At 45.5% G+C, this 22,340-nt stretch overlaps 1 protein-coding gene across 4 annotated transcripts in view; it reads right to left on the bottom strand.

Annotated features, from left to right (window-relative positions):
• Window positions 1–1,900: 1,900 nt before the first annotated feature.
• Window positions 1,901–22,340, bottom strand: part of LOC114589836 (uncharacterized) — a 246,617-nt gene continuing 226,177 nt past the window's right edge. For 3 of the 4 annotated variants that reach the window (XM_077920702.1, XM_077920704.1, XM_077920719.1), the window contains 2 exons: window positions 5,916–6,078; window positions 1,901–4,068 (listed from right to left, as the gene is read on the bottom strand). In XM_077920702.1, coding sequence (XP_077776828.1) covers window positions 2,399–4,068; window positions 5,916–6,078 — 1,833 coding nt within the window. In that variant the 3' untranslated portion in view covers window positions 1,901–2,398. Of the gene's footprint in view, window positions 4,069–5,915; window positions 6,079–8,967; window positions 9,123–22,340 lie in introns of those variants that run through there. The other variant, XM_077920724.1, reaches the window with a different exon arrangement.

Genomic DNA, 22,340 nt, shown 5'->3' with positions numbered 1-22,340 from the left:
TATGGGCTATGCCCTTTATCCCCATGTCAGCAAGGCGGTGGTCCAGAAGATCATGATCGACCATGTCAAAGGCTGCTGACAAATCTAAAAGAATCAGCAGTCCTGACCCGCCTCGATCCAATTGTCTACGGAGATCATCTGTTAGGGCAACCAGAGCAGTCTCGGTCCCGAAACCAGGACGGAACCCAGACTGAAATGGATCTAAATCTGATGTTTCCTCCAGAAACCTACCAAGCTGTTCAGCAACCGCTCTCTCAATTACCTTACCCAGATATGGAAGATTTTAAACTGGGCGGTAATTGGATAGGTCTAAAGGATCTAGTGATGTTTTCTTTAAGAGCGGACACACCACTGCTTCCTTCAGTTCCCCTGGGAATGTCCCCGTGCCAAGGGACAAATTGATAATTTCAAACGGGGGGTCCACACGACATCTGGACATGCCCTAATCAGCCAAGATGGGCACGGATCGAGGAGGCAGATGGTGGGCCTACCAGCTTGGAGGAATCTATCCACATCAGCAGGGAATATCCGATCAAAATGGTCCAACACTGGACTCGAAGACAGTCGAGGGGCCTCCAGTTCAGTCAATGTATCTAAATTGGCAGGGAGGTCACGGCGGAGCAACAGGACTTTCTCCACAAAAAAGCTCACGAATGCCTCACAGCTATGGGTCGAATTTGTGCTTAAATTTGGTTGTCCTCCTAAGGACGTTATCGACCTAATTATTCTAAAAAGTTGTGCCAGGCGACAGCTAGCAGATGCAATGGAAACTGCGAAGTAAGATTTCTTAGCAGCTTTCACAGCCATCTCATAGGCTTTCATAAGTGTCCTATAAGATGTTCTTGAAACTCCGTCACGAGTCCGTCGCCATACTTGCTCTAGCTGTCTGAGATCCCGCTTCATTTTCTGGAGCTCTTCAGTAAACCAAGGGGCCCGGTTTCGATGGGGTCGCAGAGGGTACTTAGACGACCTCATCGATGGCTGCCAATAGCCGGTTATTCCAGTCCTCGACAAGGTCATCTAATGAGTCGCCAGGAGGAGCAGGGTCCCGCAAGGCCTGATGGAATCTATCAGGATCCATCAGCCTTCATGGGCAAGCCCAAATAGGCTCGCTACCCGAGCAGGGGAGGAGCGGGAAGCCAATCAGAAGGCAAAAGCTGGGAAATACTGGATGGGGAACAGCTTGGAGAAGAAACTCGGGGGGGGGGGAGATAACAGATTCACTGTCTCTGGAAAGCATCTATCCGCTTTCCCCAAGGTCAAGGAGAGTTGCAAAAGTGGCAGAACAGAAAGCACAGCGGGTACAGGCTCAGGTTAGGAGATGCAGAAGTGACGGGGGTGACTAGGGATGTGAGGGGGTGGACTTCTTCATTGGGAGCACCGCCATTCCTAGAAGACGGGTTCTTTGTTCTCTCGCTGGGATCATAAAAGTTTCTAACGGGTAAGAAGACTCCTTTCCCTTTGTTCTGCTTATCCACGGCCAAGGGGGAAGGAAGCCAATTCCCTGAAGCCTGACAGATGCTGATCCACAAGACAAGGCAGCCCATCACTTTGGCATTGAAGGGCGGAGGTCAAAACTCAACAGATTCATCACACACCTTGAACATTCCAGATTAACACTCTCCCCCTTTTTATCTAGCAACAACTAGCAAGTTATTTTGTACATTTACTATATGTGACTTGTCAGCATCGCCCTTGAGCCACCAACTGGACTCATCCACTTCAGCCCCGACTGGGCTAGGCGAGCTGGGTAGCACTTCCAGAGACCACCTTCTATACAGGAACAGGTCAAAGTGCTATGGACTCACAGCTCAGAGTTGTGAGCACCGGATTCACTCCAACAAGAAGACAGTCGTCGCACAGCAGAGTATAGCAGAGCATAAACGACTCGGAGAGCAGCTCTGTAGAATATCTTCTTTATTCTATCTACAACTATAATACACAACTATATACAGAGCTAAATGAGGTCTAAATGAAAAATGCTGAACTGCACTGAGTTTCTGCAGCTGCTCTTAGCACCAACCTTATCTCACTCTCTCTAAAACTCAGCCTCTCTCTCTTTGATGTGAGGTTGGAGCGAAATAAGTAGAGAGCAGAAACCACCCCTCCACTCTAGAGAATAAGCAGAGAACATCAGCAGATTCTTGAATATGGGAGGGGTGAAATCTCCTCATTACTTTAATACATATATGTGTGTATACAAATTTCAATACAAACACCAGAACATCACATAGGTTCCATGCATTTAAAATTGATTCCTGTCTTTATGAGTTTCTTGATATGAGGCAAAGAGTGAAAACTGAGTGGAACACTGCATACATTTATATGGCTTTTCATCTGTGTGAATTTCTTATGAATATTAAGGTCTCCACTGCATCTGCAGCTCTTTCCACATTCCCTACATCTGTGGTTTCCCCCCTGTGTGAGTTAGCTGATGTTTCCTTAGGTGTCTACTTTGACTGAAGTTCTTTCCACACTCCCTACATTTAAACAATTTTCCCCCTATGTGAGTTTGTTGATGCATTCTAAGTGTTCTACTACGACTGAAGCTCTTTCCACATTCAATGCATTTAAATGGTTTCTCCCCTGTGTGAGTTCGTTGATGCGTTCTAAGGTCTCCACTATCACTGAAGCTCTTTCCACATTCGATGCATTTAAAGGGTTTCTCCCCTGTGTGAGTTCTTTGATGTCTTCTAAGGTTTCCACTAAGACTGAAGCTCTTTCCACATTCAATACATTTAAATGGTTTCTCCCCCATGTGAGTTTGTTGATGCATTCTAAGGTCTCCACTTTGACTGAAGTTCTTTCCACATTCAATGCAACTAAATGGTTTCTCCGTGTGAGTTTGTTGATGTCTTCTAAGGTGACCACTACGCCTGAAGCCCCTTCCACATTCTATACAGTTAAATGGTTTCTCCCCTGTGTGAGTTTGTTGATGTCTTCTAAGTGTTCCACTATGACTGAAGCTCTTTCCACATTCAATGCATGTAAATTGTTTCTCCCCTGTGTGAGTTTGTTGATGGCTTCTAAGTGTTCCACTACGACTGAAGCTCTTTCCACATTCAATACATTTGAATGGTTTCTCCCCCGTGTGAGTACGTTGATGGCTTCTAAGGGCTCCACGATGCCTGAAGCGCTTTCCACATTCAATACATTTAAATGGTTTCTCCCCTGTGTGAGTTTGTTGATGTATTCTAAGGTTTCCACTTTGACTGAAGCTCTTTCCACATTCAATACATTTGAATGGTTTCTCCCCCGTGTGAGTACGTTGATGGCTTCTAAGGGCTCCACGATGACTGAAGCGCTTTCCACATTCAATACATTTAAACGGTTTCTCCCCCGTGTGAGTTTGTTGATGTATTCTAAGGTGACTACTTTTACTGAAGCTCTTTCCACATTCAATACATGTAAATGGTTTCTCCCCCGTGTGAGTACGTTGATGTTTTCTAAGGTAACCACTACAACTGAAGCTCTTTCCACATTCAATACATTTAAATGGTTTCTCCCCTGTGTGAGTTTGTTGATGTATTCTAAGTGTTCCACTATGACTGAAGCTCTTTCCACATTCAATACATTTAAATGGTTTCTGCCCTGTGTGAGTTCGTTGATGTATTCTAAGGTGACTACTTTGACTGAAGCTCTTTCCACATTCAATACATTTAAATGGTTTCTCACCCGTGTGAGATCGTTGATGTATTCTAAGGGTTGCACTATCACGGAAGCTGATTCCACATTCAATACATTTAAATGGTTTCTCCCCCGTGTGAGTTTGTTGATGTCTTCTAAGTGCTCGACTACAACTGTAGCTCTTTCCACACTCCATACATTTAAATGGTTTCTCCCCCGTATGAATTTGTTGATGTATTCTAAGTGTTCCATGTTCACTGAAGCTCTTTCCACATTCAATGCATTCAAATGGTTTCTCTGCTGTGTGAGTTTGTTGGTGTATCCTCATTCTTCCACAGTGACTAAAGCACATTCCACATTCCCTGCATTTAAACTGTTTCTTTGTTCTTCCCAATGAATTCACAGATGGCTCCGTAGAATTCTGACCATCGTCTTCCTGACCTGTTTGGGAGTGGGTGGGGGGGGAGAGAATCCTGTTAAGACTTTTAAAAAAGGCAAGAAAGGAACTGAACACATGTGAAGTCCCATGTGCACCTTCTCTTATTTTCACTCCATTGTCCACTGTCTCCATGTTCCAAATTTTTAGGAATAAAGATGAGATAATGGCAAGAGCAACCCATGATCATGTCGGAAATCAAGCCTTTATCAGGAGAAACTGTCAACACTCCCAGGCACCCGGCTTGGTCTCCTGTTGACCTCCCTGTCTGCATTCCTCAGCAAGATCCAGGCAGAGGTCGCGATAGGCGATCCTTCTCAGCGTGAGAACACCCCCCCTCTTTGTTGCCCCCCCCGGCAGGGGAAAGAGACAGACAGAAACGTATTTACATGCCTTTATTTCTGTCTTTGCAGCGTTACAAAAAAACATGAGTGCTCTCTTCAAACTCCAGCAGTCGAGAGACAAACACTTCCTGTACAGCTCATATTACACTCTGAGCTAATTCCGGTGCCCTCTGTTTCCCACGGACAGTCCCAACATCATGTGATGTTTTCAAACTAGCAGCTCGCAGCTGCATTGCTTCTATATCGTAACAGATCACTCCATTCACACTTAAGAAAGCGCCATCATTTTATAATAGATATCTACGGTGGAACTGGCTTATAAGACTGGCTTATAAGACACATCTGTCTTTTTCTTTTTCAAGTGAGGAAATGATCTCAGGCTCCAACAGCAGTCTCTCCTATGAGTAAGAAGTAAAACTGAAATGTTCTGATGCCACATGTAAGTGTAAAAATATTGCAATATGTTAGAACCTAAACAGAGCCTGCTGGATTGGGAAAAGGCCCACCTAGTCCAGCATCCTGTTCTCACAGTGGCCAAGCAGATGCCCGGGGGAAACCAGCAAGCAAGATTTCAGCCTAAGAGCCCTCTGCCCTCCTGTACTTTCCAGAAACTAGTATTAAGAAGCATTATTGCCTAGGACTTTGAGGGCAGAGCACAGACACCAGCCTAATCCTTTTTTTCAAGCTACCCGAGTTGCTGACAGTCACTGTCTCCTGTGCTTCTGTTTATTCATCTTTTGCAGGCCTAAAAGGCTCATAAAGGTATTATGACCTAAAGGTATTTGTGGGCTGCAGTCTGACAAAGGGGACTCTTGATTAGGAAAGCTGGTGCCACTATAAACCAGTGAGTCTCTTTGTTGGTTTTGTGCACTTATTTTGAAATTTGTACCAAGGTTGTACCACTGTAGCTCCATGTAAGCTTATGGAGGGACAGAATTACAGGGGAGCTATAAATTATTATCCCACTCACTCTCACACACAATCCGTCTGTAAGAATGGCAAGTTTACACTATTTGGTTATAATACTGGCCACCCTTGGTCTTCATATGCCCAATCCTATGTGCAGAGCCTCCAGCCACATGAACTGTGTATCATGATAACAGGTCCTTTGTCCCGAAAGTCCACCAAACTGGGGAGGTGCGTGCATCTACTGTATTTGGATGCTGGTGGAATGTATCACTCTGACCCAGTCTTTAAAAAAATAAAAGTAACATAAACTATTTAAATATATGAAATATAATTAATGACAGGAAGCATTTCCATAGCCCCCTTCGCCCATTTTTCTGGATTGGTGTACAACATCATTATCGTCACTTAATCCTGCAGTGGAAATAACACCAGAGATTCCAAAAACAAAGAGCTGCTTTGGAAAAGGCCTCACCCCTCCCTCCCTCCCTCCTTTCTTCCTGCCTGGCCCTTCCTGCCTTTGATCTCCTCTCCATCTTTTCCTCTTTCTCCCTCCACCATCCAGCCACCCATGTCCCCATCTCCTCTCCCCTGAAACTCACCAGATTTCTCTGAGGGTCCCGGGAGGGGATGCTCAAAGGTTGCAGGGAGGGATGCAGGAGACAGCTTGACCAGGTCAACTGTCCATCTTCCTCCGTCCATCCTGACCAGGTTTGCAGGTTCAACTTCTTCAGGAGCACAGAAGCCAGGGCAAGTTGTAGCTTCCTGGGAGGAAGGAAGAAGTCAAGGGAGTTTCAGAGCCCCTGCAGGGATTTTGCCCAACACATTCTGTTGCCCCTGTAGAAGCCCCTATTGGGCACCCGCTTCCCAAGAGCCTCCACCCATTTTCAAACACCTTTGGGAATTCCTTCCGTCTGCCTATCCCTTCTCCCTTCCTAAGGCTGGCATGGTATGGGCAGTAGTGGCCTTGTGGCAGTTGCCCAAAGGGCCACAATAAATGTAACAATGTGTACCCCTTTAAATCCTTGAGTATGCTTCTAATACAGAAGTTATGGTAGCCTGTGCTTTATGAAACTGGCTATCTTGCAAGTTGCCACCTCCCAATTGGGGCAGAAATACAGCTAATAAGAGAATCACAAAGATACAGCTGAAAGCTGGAACATGAGTTGCTATATGATGCAAATGGCTGCATGTAACACAGGTTCCCAACATGCACAACTAACACAATGTAACAGAACGCGGTAGGCATCAGAACATATTCAGCAGAAATTGCCAGTGCTTGTTGCGCATGTGTATTATAATAAAATGAGGCAATGATGAATATCAGGAACGTGAAAATCCAAAGGGACTTTTTTAAGGAGGCGGGGGAAGCAAGAAAAATTTAGATTCTTTTGGCAACAATAAACATTAATACAAGGAACTGCTGGTTAAAATATGTAAGAGGTTTTTTAAATCACACCATTAGGAAATCATTATACGAAGTTTGGAATAGATACAAAACACTGGTTGAACGTAAAACCCTGTGGTGGCTTTCTCCATTGGAAGCCTTTGCAGTAAAAAAGAAAAACATGGGAAGTGAACGGGCAACATACAAAGACCTGTTAATGGAAGTGGATAACAAATTAAAGGTAAAGCCATTTGAAGAACTGAGAGAAAAATTAACTGATTGATTGCAGTATCACCAATTGCAGGATGTATTCGGAGAAGATAGCAAGAGAACTGGGTTTGGTAGCATCAAATAAAAACTAGAGACTGAATTGTTGAGTAGTAAAAGGAAAACACTGTCGAAATTGTTCAAGCTATTATTGGAGTGGCACACAAAGGATGACGAGGTAAAAAGTGTTATGATCAAATGGGCCCAGGATTTGGGACATAATATTGATTTTGAAGAATGGAAAATATTATGGACCAAAACCATTAAATTCACAGCATGTATGTTACTCAAAGAAAATCAAATGAAGATGATGTATTGATGGTACATGAGACCGGCCAAACTTGCAAAAATGTATAGAAATCAGGATAAAAACTGTTGGAAACGTAAGGAAAAGGAGGGGAATTTCCTCCATATGTGATGGACGTGTTACTAGGGTGAAAACTTATTGGGGTACAATTTACAATGAAATAAAAAAGATCTTTAAATACAATTTCAGTAAAAAACCAGTTAATTTTTGTTAGGTCTAATTGGAGATGAAATTTTTAAAAAAGATGTGAATCTATTTATGTGTGCCACAACGGCCGCAAGGATTCTTCTGGTTCAGAAATGGAAATTGCAGGAGATTCCAACATTGGAAGAATGGCGGAGTAAGATGGTGGAATACGTAGAGTTAGCAAAGCTGACGGGGAAGATCCGGAATCAGCGCGACAAACTGTTTCAAAAAGACTGGAGCAAATTTATATTATATATGAAAGAATATTGTAAACATCTGAAAAGGTTTGTAGCTTTGGGTTGAAATGTTTCATAATGACAATATAAGGAACTGATTTGCATTTAATAAGAGGAAATATAAAAATAAGAGAGAAGGTAAAAAAGTGGCTATAGAAATGCTAAGTATAAGGTAAATATGTACGAAAGTCAGAATGAGGGGCGAGAGGAGGTCGATGCTCGGATAGAGCGATGTTTCAGCTTCTTGATTTATGTATGGATATTGTGATTACAAAAAACTGAAAATGTAATAAAAATTATTTTAAAAACAACAAGGAACTGCTGAGCAAAAAGAGAACAGGAGCATGCGCAGAAGTGGTTGCGGAGAGGGGAGGAGCCTTCAAGGGTCCAATAACTGACCCAAAACAACACAGAAGACTACCTGTCGATTGTGGTCGACCACTTGGACATCTGTGATGTACTGTACTGTATACGATTGGTGGAATTCAAATGCTTTGTTTGGCATTACATATATAAATATCACTGCCTGGAACACCAGGCAGGGTTGCAGTTTTGTGGAACGATCAAACTGTAACCTATTGCTTTGCAATAAACAATGTTAGACTCCTAACTCCTCCTGTTTCTGAGTTTTATTGGTGTAAACTGAAGAGATAAGTGATTTTCTGGCTTACAACAGCCTGAGAGTAGATTCCATGGAACATACAGGAGCTTTTGCCATTAGTAAACAACTTAGATGGCAAGTTCTCAAGAGAAGCACTTTGGAGCACTGCTTGCTTGCTCATGCTATGTGTGTTTGCACCTCGAGGACAACATGCATATTTACACCACGTGATTTCTTAAAGAGGGCATTTCTTTAAAATCGAAGGCCATTTCTACAAAAGACTTCAATGTTTGGTTGCTTTGGCTGTTTTTTATTTTGTTGGAAGCCGCTCGGAGTGGCTGGGGAAACCCAGACAATGGACATGGTATTATTATTATTTTATTGCAAGCCTTGCCAGCAATACCCAACCCACTCCCCTTTCCCGATTCCCTGCAACTCCCTTTGCACCAGATCTGGGCAGGAGGAAGCCTCTCTCTTTCCACAGCGGAAACCCCCCCCCCCCACCTTCAAGGCTCCATTAAAAAGAGCAGCTCCCTTTCCTCCCTTCTCTTCTTCTCCCCGCCCGGAACTTGTGCATGCCGCCTCTCCCCGTCCCGGGGCTTCTCATCCTGGACCCCCCACCCCTTGCCAAGCCCCTTCCCTCCTTCCACGCCGCTGGCTTTGCACTCACCCGAAATCCTGACGGCGGCGGCAGATGCAGCGACCCTGGGCAGCGGGGGCGGGAATGGGAGCCCCGCCCGGGAGGCAGAGAGTGACCCGGCTAAATTAGGAGGCTTAATTAGGACGAAGCGGCCCCCTCCCCTCCCTCGTTTGCAAGCCTCGATTTTATCTCCGCTGGTGAAGCCGGAAGTCAGGTGACTCTGGCGAGGAAGGAGAAGTTTCTCCCCCCCCCCCCCGCCTCTTTCCTTTCCTTTGATAACTGGGGGAAGGAAAACCTTGCAGGACCAGCCAACGGGGAGACGAGGGAGGGAAGCTGGGCTTCCAGTACAGGGAACATCAGCTACTGTGGACCTCGCCCTCTTGCAAGAACGTATTGTAATCAATAAACTCTTTACTGCCTCACCCATTTGGTTCAGATTGTATTTCAAGGAGGGATCAAGGGTCTCATGACCCACTCTTACAATGTAGGAAGCAGCTTACAGCAAAAAAAGCCTAATGACTCCTCTGGGTAAATGAATAAATTATTTTAATAAATATTTAAATGGAGACCATATTTTACATTCTCATGTTCATGCAAACATGGTTCCACTCCAACCTCACTTAGTCCCCACTTCCACCTCAGCAAAGTGTTCTTTATACAGAAATCTCCTGAAAAGAAGTCTCTCTGTTTACATTATAGGGAGGGACCACTCTCTGTCTGGCTTATTGCACCTTCATAACACCCTGTGTCTTTTGCAGTGTCCTGTATTCTCCTCACAGACACACAGAAACAGGGAACAGTGACATGCAGCAGCAGCAGCAAGACAGGCGCCCTGTCAAAGAATACCTCCCATTCGACCACTCCGGGGGGTGGGGGGACGACGACCATGTAATTTAGATGCCTGCCAAATGTAAGCTACGGATGTGGAAGCAATATTCTTCACAGGAAATACTGGGGGGGGGGGGGGATGGAAGGCAGTTTTAATTTGTAAGGAGAGAGGGGAAGTTCTTTGCTTTGCTTTCAGTCCTGACAAATAAAGCGATAAATTTAAGAAACAACCCCTGTTTTCAGTGCTTTCTTTTTAAAGCAAATATGGAGCCGGTAATCACCATGAAATTGTTTCAGTAAGTGTCATACTTTGAACAGTTTGGGGAAAAGAGGTTCCGGTACTGCATAACCTTGAGTACCCCGGAAAAAAGACCCCTTTTTTTAAAAAAGCACCATAATTGCATGGGGGAATTGGGGGGGGGGGGGAGACAATCAACACTGCCAGTAGTACCTGTATGCAACCATATACACAAAAATTCTGTAGCAATGAATCCACTAGCAAATGGGAGGGGGTGATGTGATAAACAAATCTAAACAGCATCTCGAGTGCTGAGATCCCATCAAAGGGAAGGGAAATGTGCACAAGCCCTACAGCTCTAATAACATCTTTCTGAACGTCTTTATTTTTTCATACTATATCCATAGTTCCCTCAACCATTCCTTTACTCCAACTCCCATTAGCCCCTACTGCTGTGGCCAATGGCCAGGAATGACAGAAGTCATAGCCTAGCATAGTTCATTGGGATGTGGGCAGGCCTTAGGTTTGCATTCTCTTGCGCAACTGTCAGTTTGGAAGCTTCCACTGTTTTTCAGACCAAGGGCCAGATTCCCACCCGGATCGCCTTCCAGGGGCCACATGCCAGGGCTGGGCAGGGTGAGAGAGGCAAAGGTGGGTCAAACAAGGAGCGCAACTTTTGCCTTTCTAGAGGAAGTTATATCTGATACACACACAACTATCTGCCTTCTACCAAAGAGGGAGGAGGCATTGCCAAGAGTTGAAAGGTACATCCCGGCTGGCTGAGGGGCGAAGCAGAGCCATGGATTCAGAGCAGTGAATTCAGAGGACCACAGACCACATGTGCAAATGGCCCCCCGGGTCTGAAGTTCTCCACCCTTGGCACATTAACATCATGTGCAAACCAGGTAAGTGTAAAGAGTGCCGTTTCAACCCAACCGTGGTGTATATTTTATACAGGAATCAGTTGCGGCAGAAGACATGCAGCCTCACACCTCTAGACCTGGCTTGGCATCAGAAATGAGGTTGGCAACCAAGATTTAGAAAGCTGAGGCATCTCTGTCCTTCAAGGGCACTATACCACTTTAAACAGTCATGGCTTCCCCCAAAGAATTATGGGAGCTGTAGTTCGTTACGGTTGCTTGGAGCTGTTAGGTAGAGTTGCCATGTTTTGAAGAGCAAAAAAAGAGGGTGCTTATGATGACTCTTATTTTAATACCTCTACTATATGTAGGCTATCGAAGCTGTGATGTATTGTTGGGAGGGCGGGCAGGAGAAGAGAAGAGGACAGCAAGTCTTCCACCATCAGTTATGGCTATATCTCATCCAGAAAGTATAGAGATTTTGGCAAATTTATCCACTGGGACAGAAATTTTACCCCTCAAAAAAGAGGACACATAGCAACCCTTAAAACCCTTATTTCTCTCAAAGAGTTACAATTTCCCAAGTTCTCTGTGAGAAGGAATAGATAGTGAAGCCACTCTACGTATGATATCTCTGGGAGATCTGTCCCTTACGGAAATCAAACCTGCAACCTTAGCACCATCGGCACCACACTCTAACTAACTGAGCTATCCAGAGAACACCAGCTTGTGGAAGGATTGTTTTAAGATGATGAGAGAGAGAAGGAGAGAGAACAATTTGTCTCTGGGATCAGTTTCTGGGCTACTATCTGAGATCCTCTGCCAGCCCCCTGCTGGATGCACTAGGCCTCACCTTGACTGAACCTCTTTTCTTTGCAGATGCTGCTCCTCATCTTCAATGGGAAGCTGCCTTGAGGGATCCCAAGATTCTGCGGCCACTAATTGTGGACGTGGGCTTAATTGTCCTCTTCATCCTGCAACACAGCCTCATGGCCACTCAGCAAGTCAAACACTGAACCAGAAGTTGCTTTGGAGTTCTACAGAGATCTTTCTATGTCTTCTGCACATCGCTGACTCTCCAGGTAGGGGTATCAATTTGGGGCAGCAAAATGGGGGGAGAGGACTGAAGGGGAGGAAGAAGTCCCACAGGCAAGATAACAGAGCAACTCAGAGTGAATTCTTAGCCAAGTCAGAAACGCTAAACTCAAAATGCAGAAAAAATCTTCCTGGCATGATGCCGTTTAGATTTCACACTCTGCACTTTCATGGAATTGTTATTGCCAAAGCAAATCCCCCCAATTTCAGCATTAAGTCTTTGCTCCTTGGTACAGTTTATTTTGAGAACGGACCTCCCAAACTCACACTGTTAACTCAGCATAGCCTTCATTATGTTGTGAATCAAAATGCATCATTGCAATGATGAGGACTAGAATCTTGCACAATTTAAAAACAACAACAACCCAGTGTGGATATGATTTGTACACATCAGAGGCCCAATGTGTACACAGGTCTAAAATGGTGTCTTGTTTCCCCAAAAGATTTCTGCATCTGCGGTGCAAATGGGTGTTTCTCTCGTTCCGTAGGTTCACTACCACTGCCTGGGCATGGGGGACCCTTTGGCCGTGAAGTCCACAAGTGCCATCCGCCTCTTCTCCCACCTTCGTCACCCCGTGTACCTGGAGTTCCTCCTCATCCTGTGGGCCGTTCCCTGCCTTTCTCTCAACTGCCTGCTCCTCGCATTGCTCTTCACAGCTTACATCACCTGCGCCCACAACCTTGACCAGCTGTGGGAGTCATAAAGCCATGGTAAAGGCTTGCAATATTGCAGGGTGCCCCCTGACCTCAGCTGACCAGCACTCTGAGCTTTACAATGCATTGGAATGCATTGACCTTATAAGGAGTTATGTTCCCTCCCCCTCTGGGCAGTGTAACCCTATATCGTTTGTGGGTGGGTTAAAGCTTGACCGGATGAGGTAACGTGAGACATTGGAATGCAGCCATGCGGCTGGACAGAACAAAGGATAATAAAAAGGATCGGAGAGGAGAAGAGGTCTCAATGAGCTGCTCTCTCTCTTATTATGGAATATTACTGGCTCTCTATGGCTTTATTTTATATTAAACAAGTGCCACTTGTAACGGCTGGCCCGACAAGTGGTGCCCCGTGTGAGGCTGAATAAAAGAATACGACTGAGGATTTTAAAAGAGAGCTAAGAAGCAATTTGAAGCAAACAGTCTGAGGCAGACTAAGAGGATTCTAACAGAAACTGTGAGAGGATTTTCGATCCAAGCAGTGAATATCATCGGCTCACTACATCCGGCAAGGATTGCAAAGCACTTTACATCTTTAAAAAAAGATCCCGGTGAGTCCGATCCCTTTTCTTCTTTTTTATATTGATTTTAGAGACATGGGTAGCTCCCTATCTTCTCCACAACAGAAATTTTTAAAAGACTTAAAATTTCTCCTCTCCTCCAACAAATTGGAAGTTCCTGATGGTGATGTGATACAGCTCATTCTGGCTATTGATGAACATTGTCCTTGGTTTCCTTTGAATGGAACATGTGAATTAAAACATTGGGACAAGATTGGTGAACATTTTCATGGGCTCCCCAGCAGTAGTGCTCGGATTTTAAATGCTTGGTGCAAGGTTCGATATGCTATGGGCTCTTTATCACCAAAAAATACCTCCCTGGCTGCATTGCCAACACAACCTCCAGCTTCCTTAATCCAGCCTGCTGTGTTAGAGTCTGCTGTGTTAGAGTTTGTTCCAATCCTTGCCCTGCCAGCAGCTCCAGACCCCAAACCTCCGGACTACAGTTCCTCACCAGAGAACCCAATCCTGCAAAAATACCATGGTCTGGCTGGAAATGACCCTGCTCTTTCTGCAGCAGGACCAGCTACCCCCTTTCAACGTGCAGTCCTTGCCTGCTCCTTATCTCAGGATACCATGGCATTCCCTGGTGCTCCAGCAGGAACTCAAGCCCAGCACCAACCTTTTGACTTTAAAATCTTGAAAGAGCTGCAATTGTCAGTAAGGACAAATGGACTGCAAGCTCCATTTAAACAAGCAAGAGGGAATAATCCTAATCTTACCCTCGCAGATGTGATGGATGCTATGATGGGGCATGGCCCCCTTGCTCAGGCTTCAGTACAAGCCACACTGCTGCAGATCTTATTGAGGGATACTGCTCTTGCTGCTCAACAAGCAATGAGAAAAATCCCGGAACCCACCAGTATCCAGTCTAGGTGGGGTTCAATCAGACAAGAACGGTGGCCTCCACCAAAAGAAAAATCTGCAGCACCAGCTTGTTTTTGAACAGCTTATTTCTGAACAATTGACTTTCGGCCACATTGAACTGTCTTCATCCCACTGGCACCAGCAGACAGGAACGGTTTGCTTTTATATTGCCAGTATATAACAATTTGCAGCCCAACCAGCAATGTCAGTGGATTGTCCTGCCTCACAGCATGTGGAACTCCCCTACACTTTGTCAGCATTTTATGGATGAAGCATCGAAACCTTTCCGCATGCACCACCTAGAGGTGCTGAACACCAGCTGCATCTGACAGTATTTGCTACACCATTGTTGCCAACAGGAATTTGGCAAGAAGAAGACTATCTGCATTATAGAATGGTTACATCTACCACATACCCCTCCAAAAAACATTTATTCCGTAATTGAATCCACATCAGACATTGTGATCAAAGGACGTTCACGAGCAATAGCTTTGAGTGGTTTTGATGTTGCATCAATTTACTTGCCTTTCTCACAGACTGAACAGCAGCATTTATTGATCACAAATGCTGCCGTGCAAATTGCTTTGGCAGATTTTATAGGTGTCATCATTTTTAACCCTCCAAAGGATGACCGTTTGACATTTCTGACGCAGGTCACCTATGTCTTGGCTATCCCCTTGTCTCTCACACCTTTCCCCTCTGCACTGACCCTTTTCACGGATGGAACAAGAAGTAGGGGGGTGGTGACATGGGAGGAGGGAGGAAAATGGAAATGTTATTTACCTCTCCACAGTCTTCTGCCCAGCGAGCTGAACTAGAGGCTGTGATTCTTGCCTTTCAATCCTTTCCTACACATCCTTTCAATCTTATTGTGGATATGACTCAGTATGTATATCGCCTTTTTGCTATTTTACCAGTATCTTATATAACTCCTTCCTTGGATTCTGACTTGTTTTCCTTGTTTCTTGCCCTGCAAGCTTTACTTCAGCACAGAGAGTTCCCTTATTATGTTGCACATCTTCGCTCCCACACATCGCACCCAGGGTATTTAGCAGAGGGCAATGCACGAGCAGATGCAGCATTGAGGGACATTTCTGCCTTTTCTCTCTTTTCTAATCCTGTACTATGTCATAACACCTTTCATCTCCCTGCGAAAGCATTGGCTAAGCAGTTTTCTATTCCTTTGGCCCAAGCTAGGGATATTGTGTCCCAAGGTGCTTCCTGTTCCCAAGGATGGCGTGCGGCCATGGCGAGCATCTTCAACCGCGGAAGCGCCTTCCTAACCATTTGCCTTGCCATCCTTTGCTGCACCTTTATACAAGGAAGAGAAGCAGACGACCCAGTCCAGTTGAAACCACCATATTTCACCTTATCAGCTGGCAAGCCGCTGTCATCAGAATCCTACTCTGGCTGGCAGCATCCACGGCTCAGCCACTCTCGAACTATAAGAACAGCTTTGTTGAATAAGACTTTTAGGGGTGAAAATTATCATAAGATATGGAGGAATAATATTTTTGTACAAGATATGATTATGTTTACCAGTTTATTGCTTGCTTCTAAATGTTGGGTGTGTATGCCTGCCCCCATTTGTTTTCAAATTAAAGAGGGGAAAGAATCATGGGGCATATATCCAAACTGTCAATATACTTTGAAATTCATGTTTAATAGCTCTTGTTCTCTTACAGGAACATACAGTGACCAATACCAGTGCATACCAGTGCATGGTTAAAAACTAGAAAGGAAGCCTACCATGCAGCTTGGAATCAGAATTCTTATATTCTTGGCTTCCGGATGGAAGTTGGCTTCGACATTTATTGATTATAGTGATTATTATAGTAGTTATTTGCATTATTTTGTGTTGCTATATACAATGTATTCCTTCTTTAATTTCTGTATGTACTGCATGGTTCTCCAGTCTCACAAGAGTCGCTTATCAAGCTCGACAGAACCATATATATGGCTCTGATTAAAATATAAAGAAAGAGGGCATGTGGGAGTCATAAAGCCATGGTAAAGGCTTGCAATATTGCAGGGTGCCCCCTGACCTCGGCTGACCAGCACTCTGAGCTTTACAATGCATTGGAATGCATTGACCTTATAAAAAAAAAAAAAAAAAGGTTTTGATGGCCGCCGTGTAAGGTTCCTTCTTCCAGCTCTCTCCGACCTCTTCTCCCGATTTGGATTTTACAACCAATGGAGTAAGTTACTTACTTAAGTTTTGCATTTTGCTAGACAAGTAATTGCTGGACTCTCCACTGGTGTGATGCCAGATTTTAATTAAGTTTGACGAAGGAGGATTGTTTTGGATTGATCTGGGATGCGGCTGTAGAAATGGCGACGAGGTAAGACGCATCTGCCGGAGTCATTTCGAATCCTCCCCAAAATCTGTGTTGTGGCTCCCAGCCTTTCAAGTTCTTGCTGAAGACTGCACCAGGGTGTTGGAGCCCATGCCAGGAGTTCAAATTGCTGATAATCTGTAAAGCCTGCATCGTAAATCAGCTTTAACGAGCAGATAACTGTATCCTCCGGCAGCCTTCGACTCACTGGTTTTCCGCCAGCTCACATCAGCTCACATCAGCTTGTATTTCTATTTTTACTACCTTTTATTACCTTTTAAGCACTGCTATTTTAAAAGACTCACAACGATGGGCCAAGGCAAACGCCTAAGGGACTGTGACGAGGCTTTGCCCTCCCCAAGAGCCAAACAATCAAAAACCGACCCCCCCGTGTCTGGCAAATGGAGTGTCCCCACTGATCACTGCTATAGGGTGAAAACTCAGAACCGTTTTCACCCTCTAATGTCACCAGAAACAACGTCAACACCAGAGGAATTACTTTTACCCCAGATTAAAACTGTGGACGGCAAGCTCGGAGGAAGAGGGAGTGTCCCACTGGGGGTGGTGCAGGACGCTGGAGCCGAGGACTGCGCAAGACAAGAACAACATGAACATCTCCACCTTGTGGTCAGAACCCTTAATTGCATATTCAAGAAGATTGAGGTGCTATCCTCCCAGCTATGTAACCTTGAACGGAAAATTGATAACCTCTGGTCAAAGTCTAAACCAACTGTAGCTACGGGGGAAATGAAGTGCCAGAGAACCTTACCCTCAACCAAAAAAGGAAGTGTGATCCCTAAATATAAACCAAATCCTGCACTGAAACAGCAAGCATTGTCTTTGCAACCTAAGAAAATCTGCCTAAATATCGGGGTAGGGTCAGCAAGGTGGCTCACTCTGGATGGGGTCAAAAAGCATCTAAGCAATCTCCTAAACATAGAAATCACACAATGTGATCTCATTGCAGTATTACCTTTGAACCAGCACCTCAGGCAACAGAAAGTGATGCTTGCGTTTTACTCTCCAAGGATCCCTTCAGCTATCATCAGGCAGAAATCACTCTTGGCTAGGTATGATATTATCCCAACAAGAGTTTTTATGGATAGCATGATCCATCCCCTTCTACTTGCCGGTTACGACACGGAGCGGACCCTGTCGGAGAGGTCGGGAGCACCTCGGGACATTGAGCCTCCTTTTCCGGAGGATATCCATCCGTACCAAAACTGGACTTACCCCACGTCCCCAAGAGCTCCAAAGGAACCCACTGGCGCAAGTAATTCTCTGACCCCACCGGAGGAAAGAGAGCTTTTAGCCACCTTTGGCGACCTTCCACCGAGGGAACAACAAGAAATAATTGATAGACTAGAAGTACTTAATCATCAGCTCATACATGTCCAGAAGAACGGAAAAGTCCTGCCCACTTCTCAGGATAACCTTGCCAGCTTTTCGGAGTCGTGTTTTAAGGAAGTAGGAAGTCTTCCATACCTCAGTCCAGCTCCTAAACCCATGCCTCCCCCACCTGTGGGCAAATCCCACCGACGCTGGGCAGACCCAGGTTCTGCCTCACAAGTTGGCCTCTCATCCCAACTCTTGATAAATTTTGACTCGCCCCCCAAGAGTCCCCCGCCGAAGAGTGTAACTCAGAGTGTAACTCAGATTCCTTTCCACCAAAACAATTCCTTACCATCCAATCCATCAATGCCGGAACTGGAATCCTCATATTCCCCTGAGCGGCATAGACCCGACATACAAACAGTACCTGTACGTCAAGCACCCCCAGTACCTTCGCTAGCATCAGGTCAGGGGAGTGTTCCACTTACATCAAAAAATGACCCGGATTGGACTGAAGACCCGGCCGGACATATAAATCAAATGGTTTCATCGACGACCTTTAGACCTCGCGGTGGGGCAGTCTCAGCAAATCCTGTGGAGTCTCCCATTGAAGTGTCCGCCCTTGGGCCAGCCAGCGGGAGACCCGTTCTGTCGCCCCAGTCTGAACACCCCACTACCAACTTCAAGATTAGGCACCTCCAGCAGGTGCCTGCCATGCAAAGTAAAATAACTGACTTTTTTGTGGGGTCTGCCCTGCCTCCAAAGGACTCACTTCTCTCCCCGAATTGACAGCGAATTGAACACAACAGGAACTCCCCCCTATCAGTCCTCAGCTGGAACATCGCGGGCTGGAGGGGGAAAAAACATGAGCCAGAATTCTTGGAGTTTATTAACCTGTTTCATATCATCTTGTTCCAAGAATCGTGGGAAGTAGAGAAAATTGTCCTAAATGGCTTTGAGCTGCTAGAACTCCCTGCCTGCCCCTCCCTGAAAGGAGGCCGCCCTAAAGGGGGCCTAATAATAGGCATCTCCCTCAACCTACATGCTAAATTTACTCTAGTACAGGCCTTGCCTCCCTATGCCCTTACCGGGCTGATTGCGGGGGATAAGATCTCGCTCCTAGTTACAAATGTTTACTTGCCACCTGGGGGTTCTTCCCTCGAACTGGGCTCTAAATGGGGCTCGCTAGAAGAGCATTTGCTCTCATGCTATGTTAAGTTCCCTAACACCCCGGCCATTATAGGTGGCGATTTTAATGCCCGCACAGCAGCAAACTGGGACTCGCTGACCAAAGCCAAATGGTGGGTTACCCCAAACCTTGATAATTACGACCTGGAACATATCATGAGGAGAACCTCTAAAGACCACAGAGCAAATGAGGCTGGGGTACTCCTCTACCAATTGGCCATCCGTTTGAATTTGGTGCCCTTAAATGGCACATGCCTCCCTGATATTCCAGGGGATTTCACTCACCTGAGCGTTAAATCAAACAGCGTCCTCGATTACCTGTTGGTCTCTAGGGATCTACTTAAGTGTATTTCCACTTTTAAGATCGAAAATGTACAATTTAGTGATCATCTTCCCCTTGTAGCTAAGCTCTCCCTGAACTGGCAGCCGGAGGCTCATAGACATGCGACCCAGATGGTAACCAACGAATCTCTCCAAGTAAGAGGAATCAAATGGTCGGAGACCCAGGCTCAAAGGTACCAGGAATTCTTTCAAAAAGAAATCCTCGGGCCCCATTCCAACATAGGCTCTGCCTCAGACGAGCATAGCATAGTGTTGAAGCGCTTCCACCATCATACGACTGATCTTACATCCTTCTTTAGGTTACCACCCAAAAATTTAAATCGAATCGAGTATACTCACGGTGCCCCCTGGTATAATTCTCAGTGCAAACAAGCAAGACAGCGCCTCCGTGCTATATATAATGTATATAAGACCTCTGATGCATCTACTCTGCCAGCTAGTTATGCCCAAGCCAAGCAAGTCTACAAACGCACGCAGAAAACTGCCAAGCGTGAGTGGCAACATAATCGTTGGCAGGCTTTGATTACTGCTTCAAAACCACACAGATCCAGGGAATTCTGGTCTTTGATTAACAGAAGGGTGAGGAAATACCCAAGGGCAGTCATCTCTGCACCGACATGGGAAGTGTTCCTGAAGAAATGCTTCTCACAGGCAGATGCTCCCTCCGACCATCTGATGCATCTGTTCACCCACCTACCTATTTGGCCTCCCACCGATCCTGACGAAATAGCCAAGCTAATAGCTCAGCTGAAACCGGGCAAAGCCCCTGGGCCCGACCTGATCCCTGCTGAAGCCATCAAACTACACCCAAAATGGTGGGCTGGCATCTTGGCCAAAACCTTCGATGCAATCAACGCTTCCGGTCTCATCCCCAAAATATGGAAGGAGGCCATTATAGTACCAATTCATAAAAAAGGTTCTCCAACGGAGCCGGAAAACTATCGCAACATCAGCCTCCTTTCGATCATAGGGAAAATCTATGCCAGCTTTTTGCTGACTAAATTATTGCGATGGGTAGATGAGACTAACCAGATTGGCCACGAACAAGCAGGGTTCAGAACTAAACGTTCTACAACAGATCATGCAATAATTCTTTATCATCTGGCACGGAAGTACTCCTCCCCTCCCCGGGGCAACCTCTGTGCTGCCTTCTTAGATCTAAAGGCAGCCTTTGACAGCGTTCCTAGAAATATTCTTTGGGAGAAACTTGCGAAACAGGGTATTGATAGAAGACTCTTATGGCTCATAAGTCAGCTCCACGAAGGTACCCTTGCCAGAGTGAGACTTACTCCTGTGGGCGACCTCACAAATTCGATACCAATAAACAAGGGAGTGCGCCAAGGATGTATATTGGCTCCCTGCCTATTCAACCTTTTCATCAGCGACATGCGAGCATCCCTAGTTAACTCATCTCCAAGTACACACGCGCCTAGACTAGCGGATTACCGCTGCCCACTCCTTTTATATGCGGACGACGCGGTAATTCTATCTTATACACGTGTTGGACTAACCAGAGCTCTGAAGATCTTTGCCACGTATTGCCAACTCAACCAATTAACCATCAACCATGCTAAGTCCAAGATTCTGATTTTCTCCAGAAGCCGGAGATTATACAAATGGAAGCTTGGTGGAGCAAAAATAGAGCAAGTCCTAAAATTTCAATATCTAGGAGTTATTTTTCAATACAACTTGGGATGGAAAGCTCAAATTCAACACCTACTTAACAAGGCCAAAACCCTGTTATATGCGCTCCTCCGATTTTTCTTTTCGGACGGAGCTCTGCATGTCCCTTCGGCCCTAAAGGTGTTCAAGGCAAAAGTGGTTGCAGTGCTTGCTTATGCTGCCCCGCTCTGGGCCGTGATGACAGATCTTGCTCCCCTTGAGACTCTGCAAAGCCAATTCCTACGTCGGCTCCTAATGCTCCCCCTATGCGTAAGCAACGCAGCCATGTGACTAGAATTGAAGATCGCATCCTTAGAAACTTGCCTGTGGAAGCAAGTCTTCAATTACTGGTTATCATTGTGGCATAGATTACCAAACCATTACCTTGCCCAATGCTTATGGCGAGATGAATTCTCCAGCCTTTGGACTAGTAAAATTCATGCCAAACTCCTGAGCTATGGAATCTCTCCCTCAGATTCCCTAAAACTAGACCAAATCACTGCTCAAAGACTGATCCGTCAAAGACTGGATGACATCGACTTGCAGCAAAATTACACGCTGGGGGGAGGTGTTTGTTCGCCCCAGAACATTGGTATCACTTTAACTTATTGCGTTCCATCATACCTCTCCTCCCTTTCGACTGTTGCCCATAGACTGGCCTTCACCAAAGCGAGGTTCAACGTTTTCCCCTCCAATGTCCTGAGACATAGATTCTCAAAGGGCCAAGTCCCCGCCACGTGCGAATGTGATAAGGTGACGCCGGAGTCGCTCCAGCACATTATGTTCACTTGCACCCTGTTCAATGTGCCACGGGCAAATTTGTTGGGATCAATCATACAGAAACTAGAGGGTACCCCACCAAAATTCCACCTTGCCCAAATCTTGCAGGATAAGGATTCCCACACGACCCTGAAAGTGGCTAGGTTCCTGGTCGCTGTCCTCTCCCAAAAGCGACGCCAAGGAGCGCTACAAGCTAATTAAGGCGTAGCATGCCTTTCCATCTTATAGTATTTATTGTTATAGTGGTGTTTTAGCGACTGTTTTTTCTTTTCCCCATGGCATAAGCTGTCACTTATGTGTTGTTTTTACCTGTATGGGCCTATGGCCGTAATAAATATTATCTTATCTATCTCTCTTATAAGGAGTTATGTTCCCTCCCCCTCTGGGCAGTGTAACCCTATATCGTTTGTGGGTGGGTTAAAGCTTGACCGGATGAGGTAACGTGAGACATTGGAATGCAGCCATGCGGCTGGACAGAACAAAGGATAATAAAAAGGATCGGAGAGGAGAAGAGGTCTCAATGAGCTGCTCTCTCTCTTATTATGGAATATTACTGGCTCTCTATGTCTTTATTTTATACTAAACAAGTGCCACTTGTAAC

The sequence above is a fragment of the Podarcis muralis genome, chromosome 2, assembly GCF_964188315.1.
Source record: "Podarcis muralis chromosome 2, rPodMur119.hap1.1, whole genome shotgun sequence".
NCBI lineage: Eukaryota > Metazoa > Chordata > Lepidosauria > Squamata > Lacertidae > Podarcis > Podarcis muralis.
The sequence above is the reverse complement of the archived record's forward strand: the minus strand, read 5'-3'. Positions and strand labels throughout refer to the sequence as shown.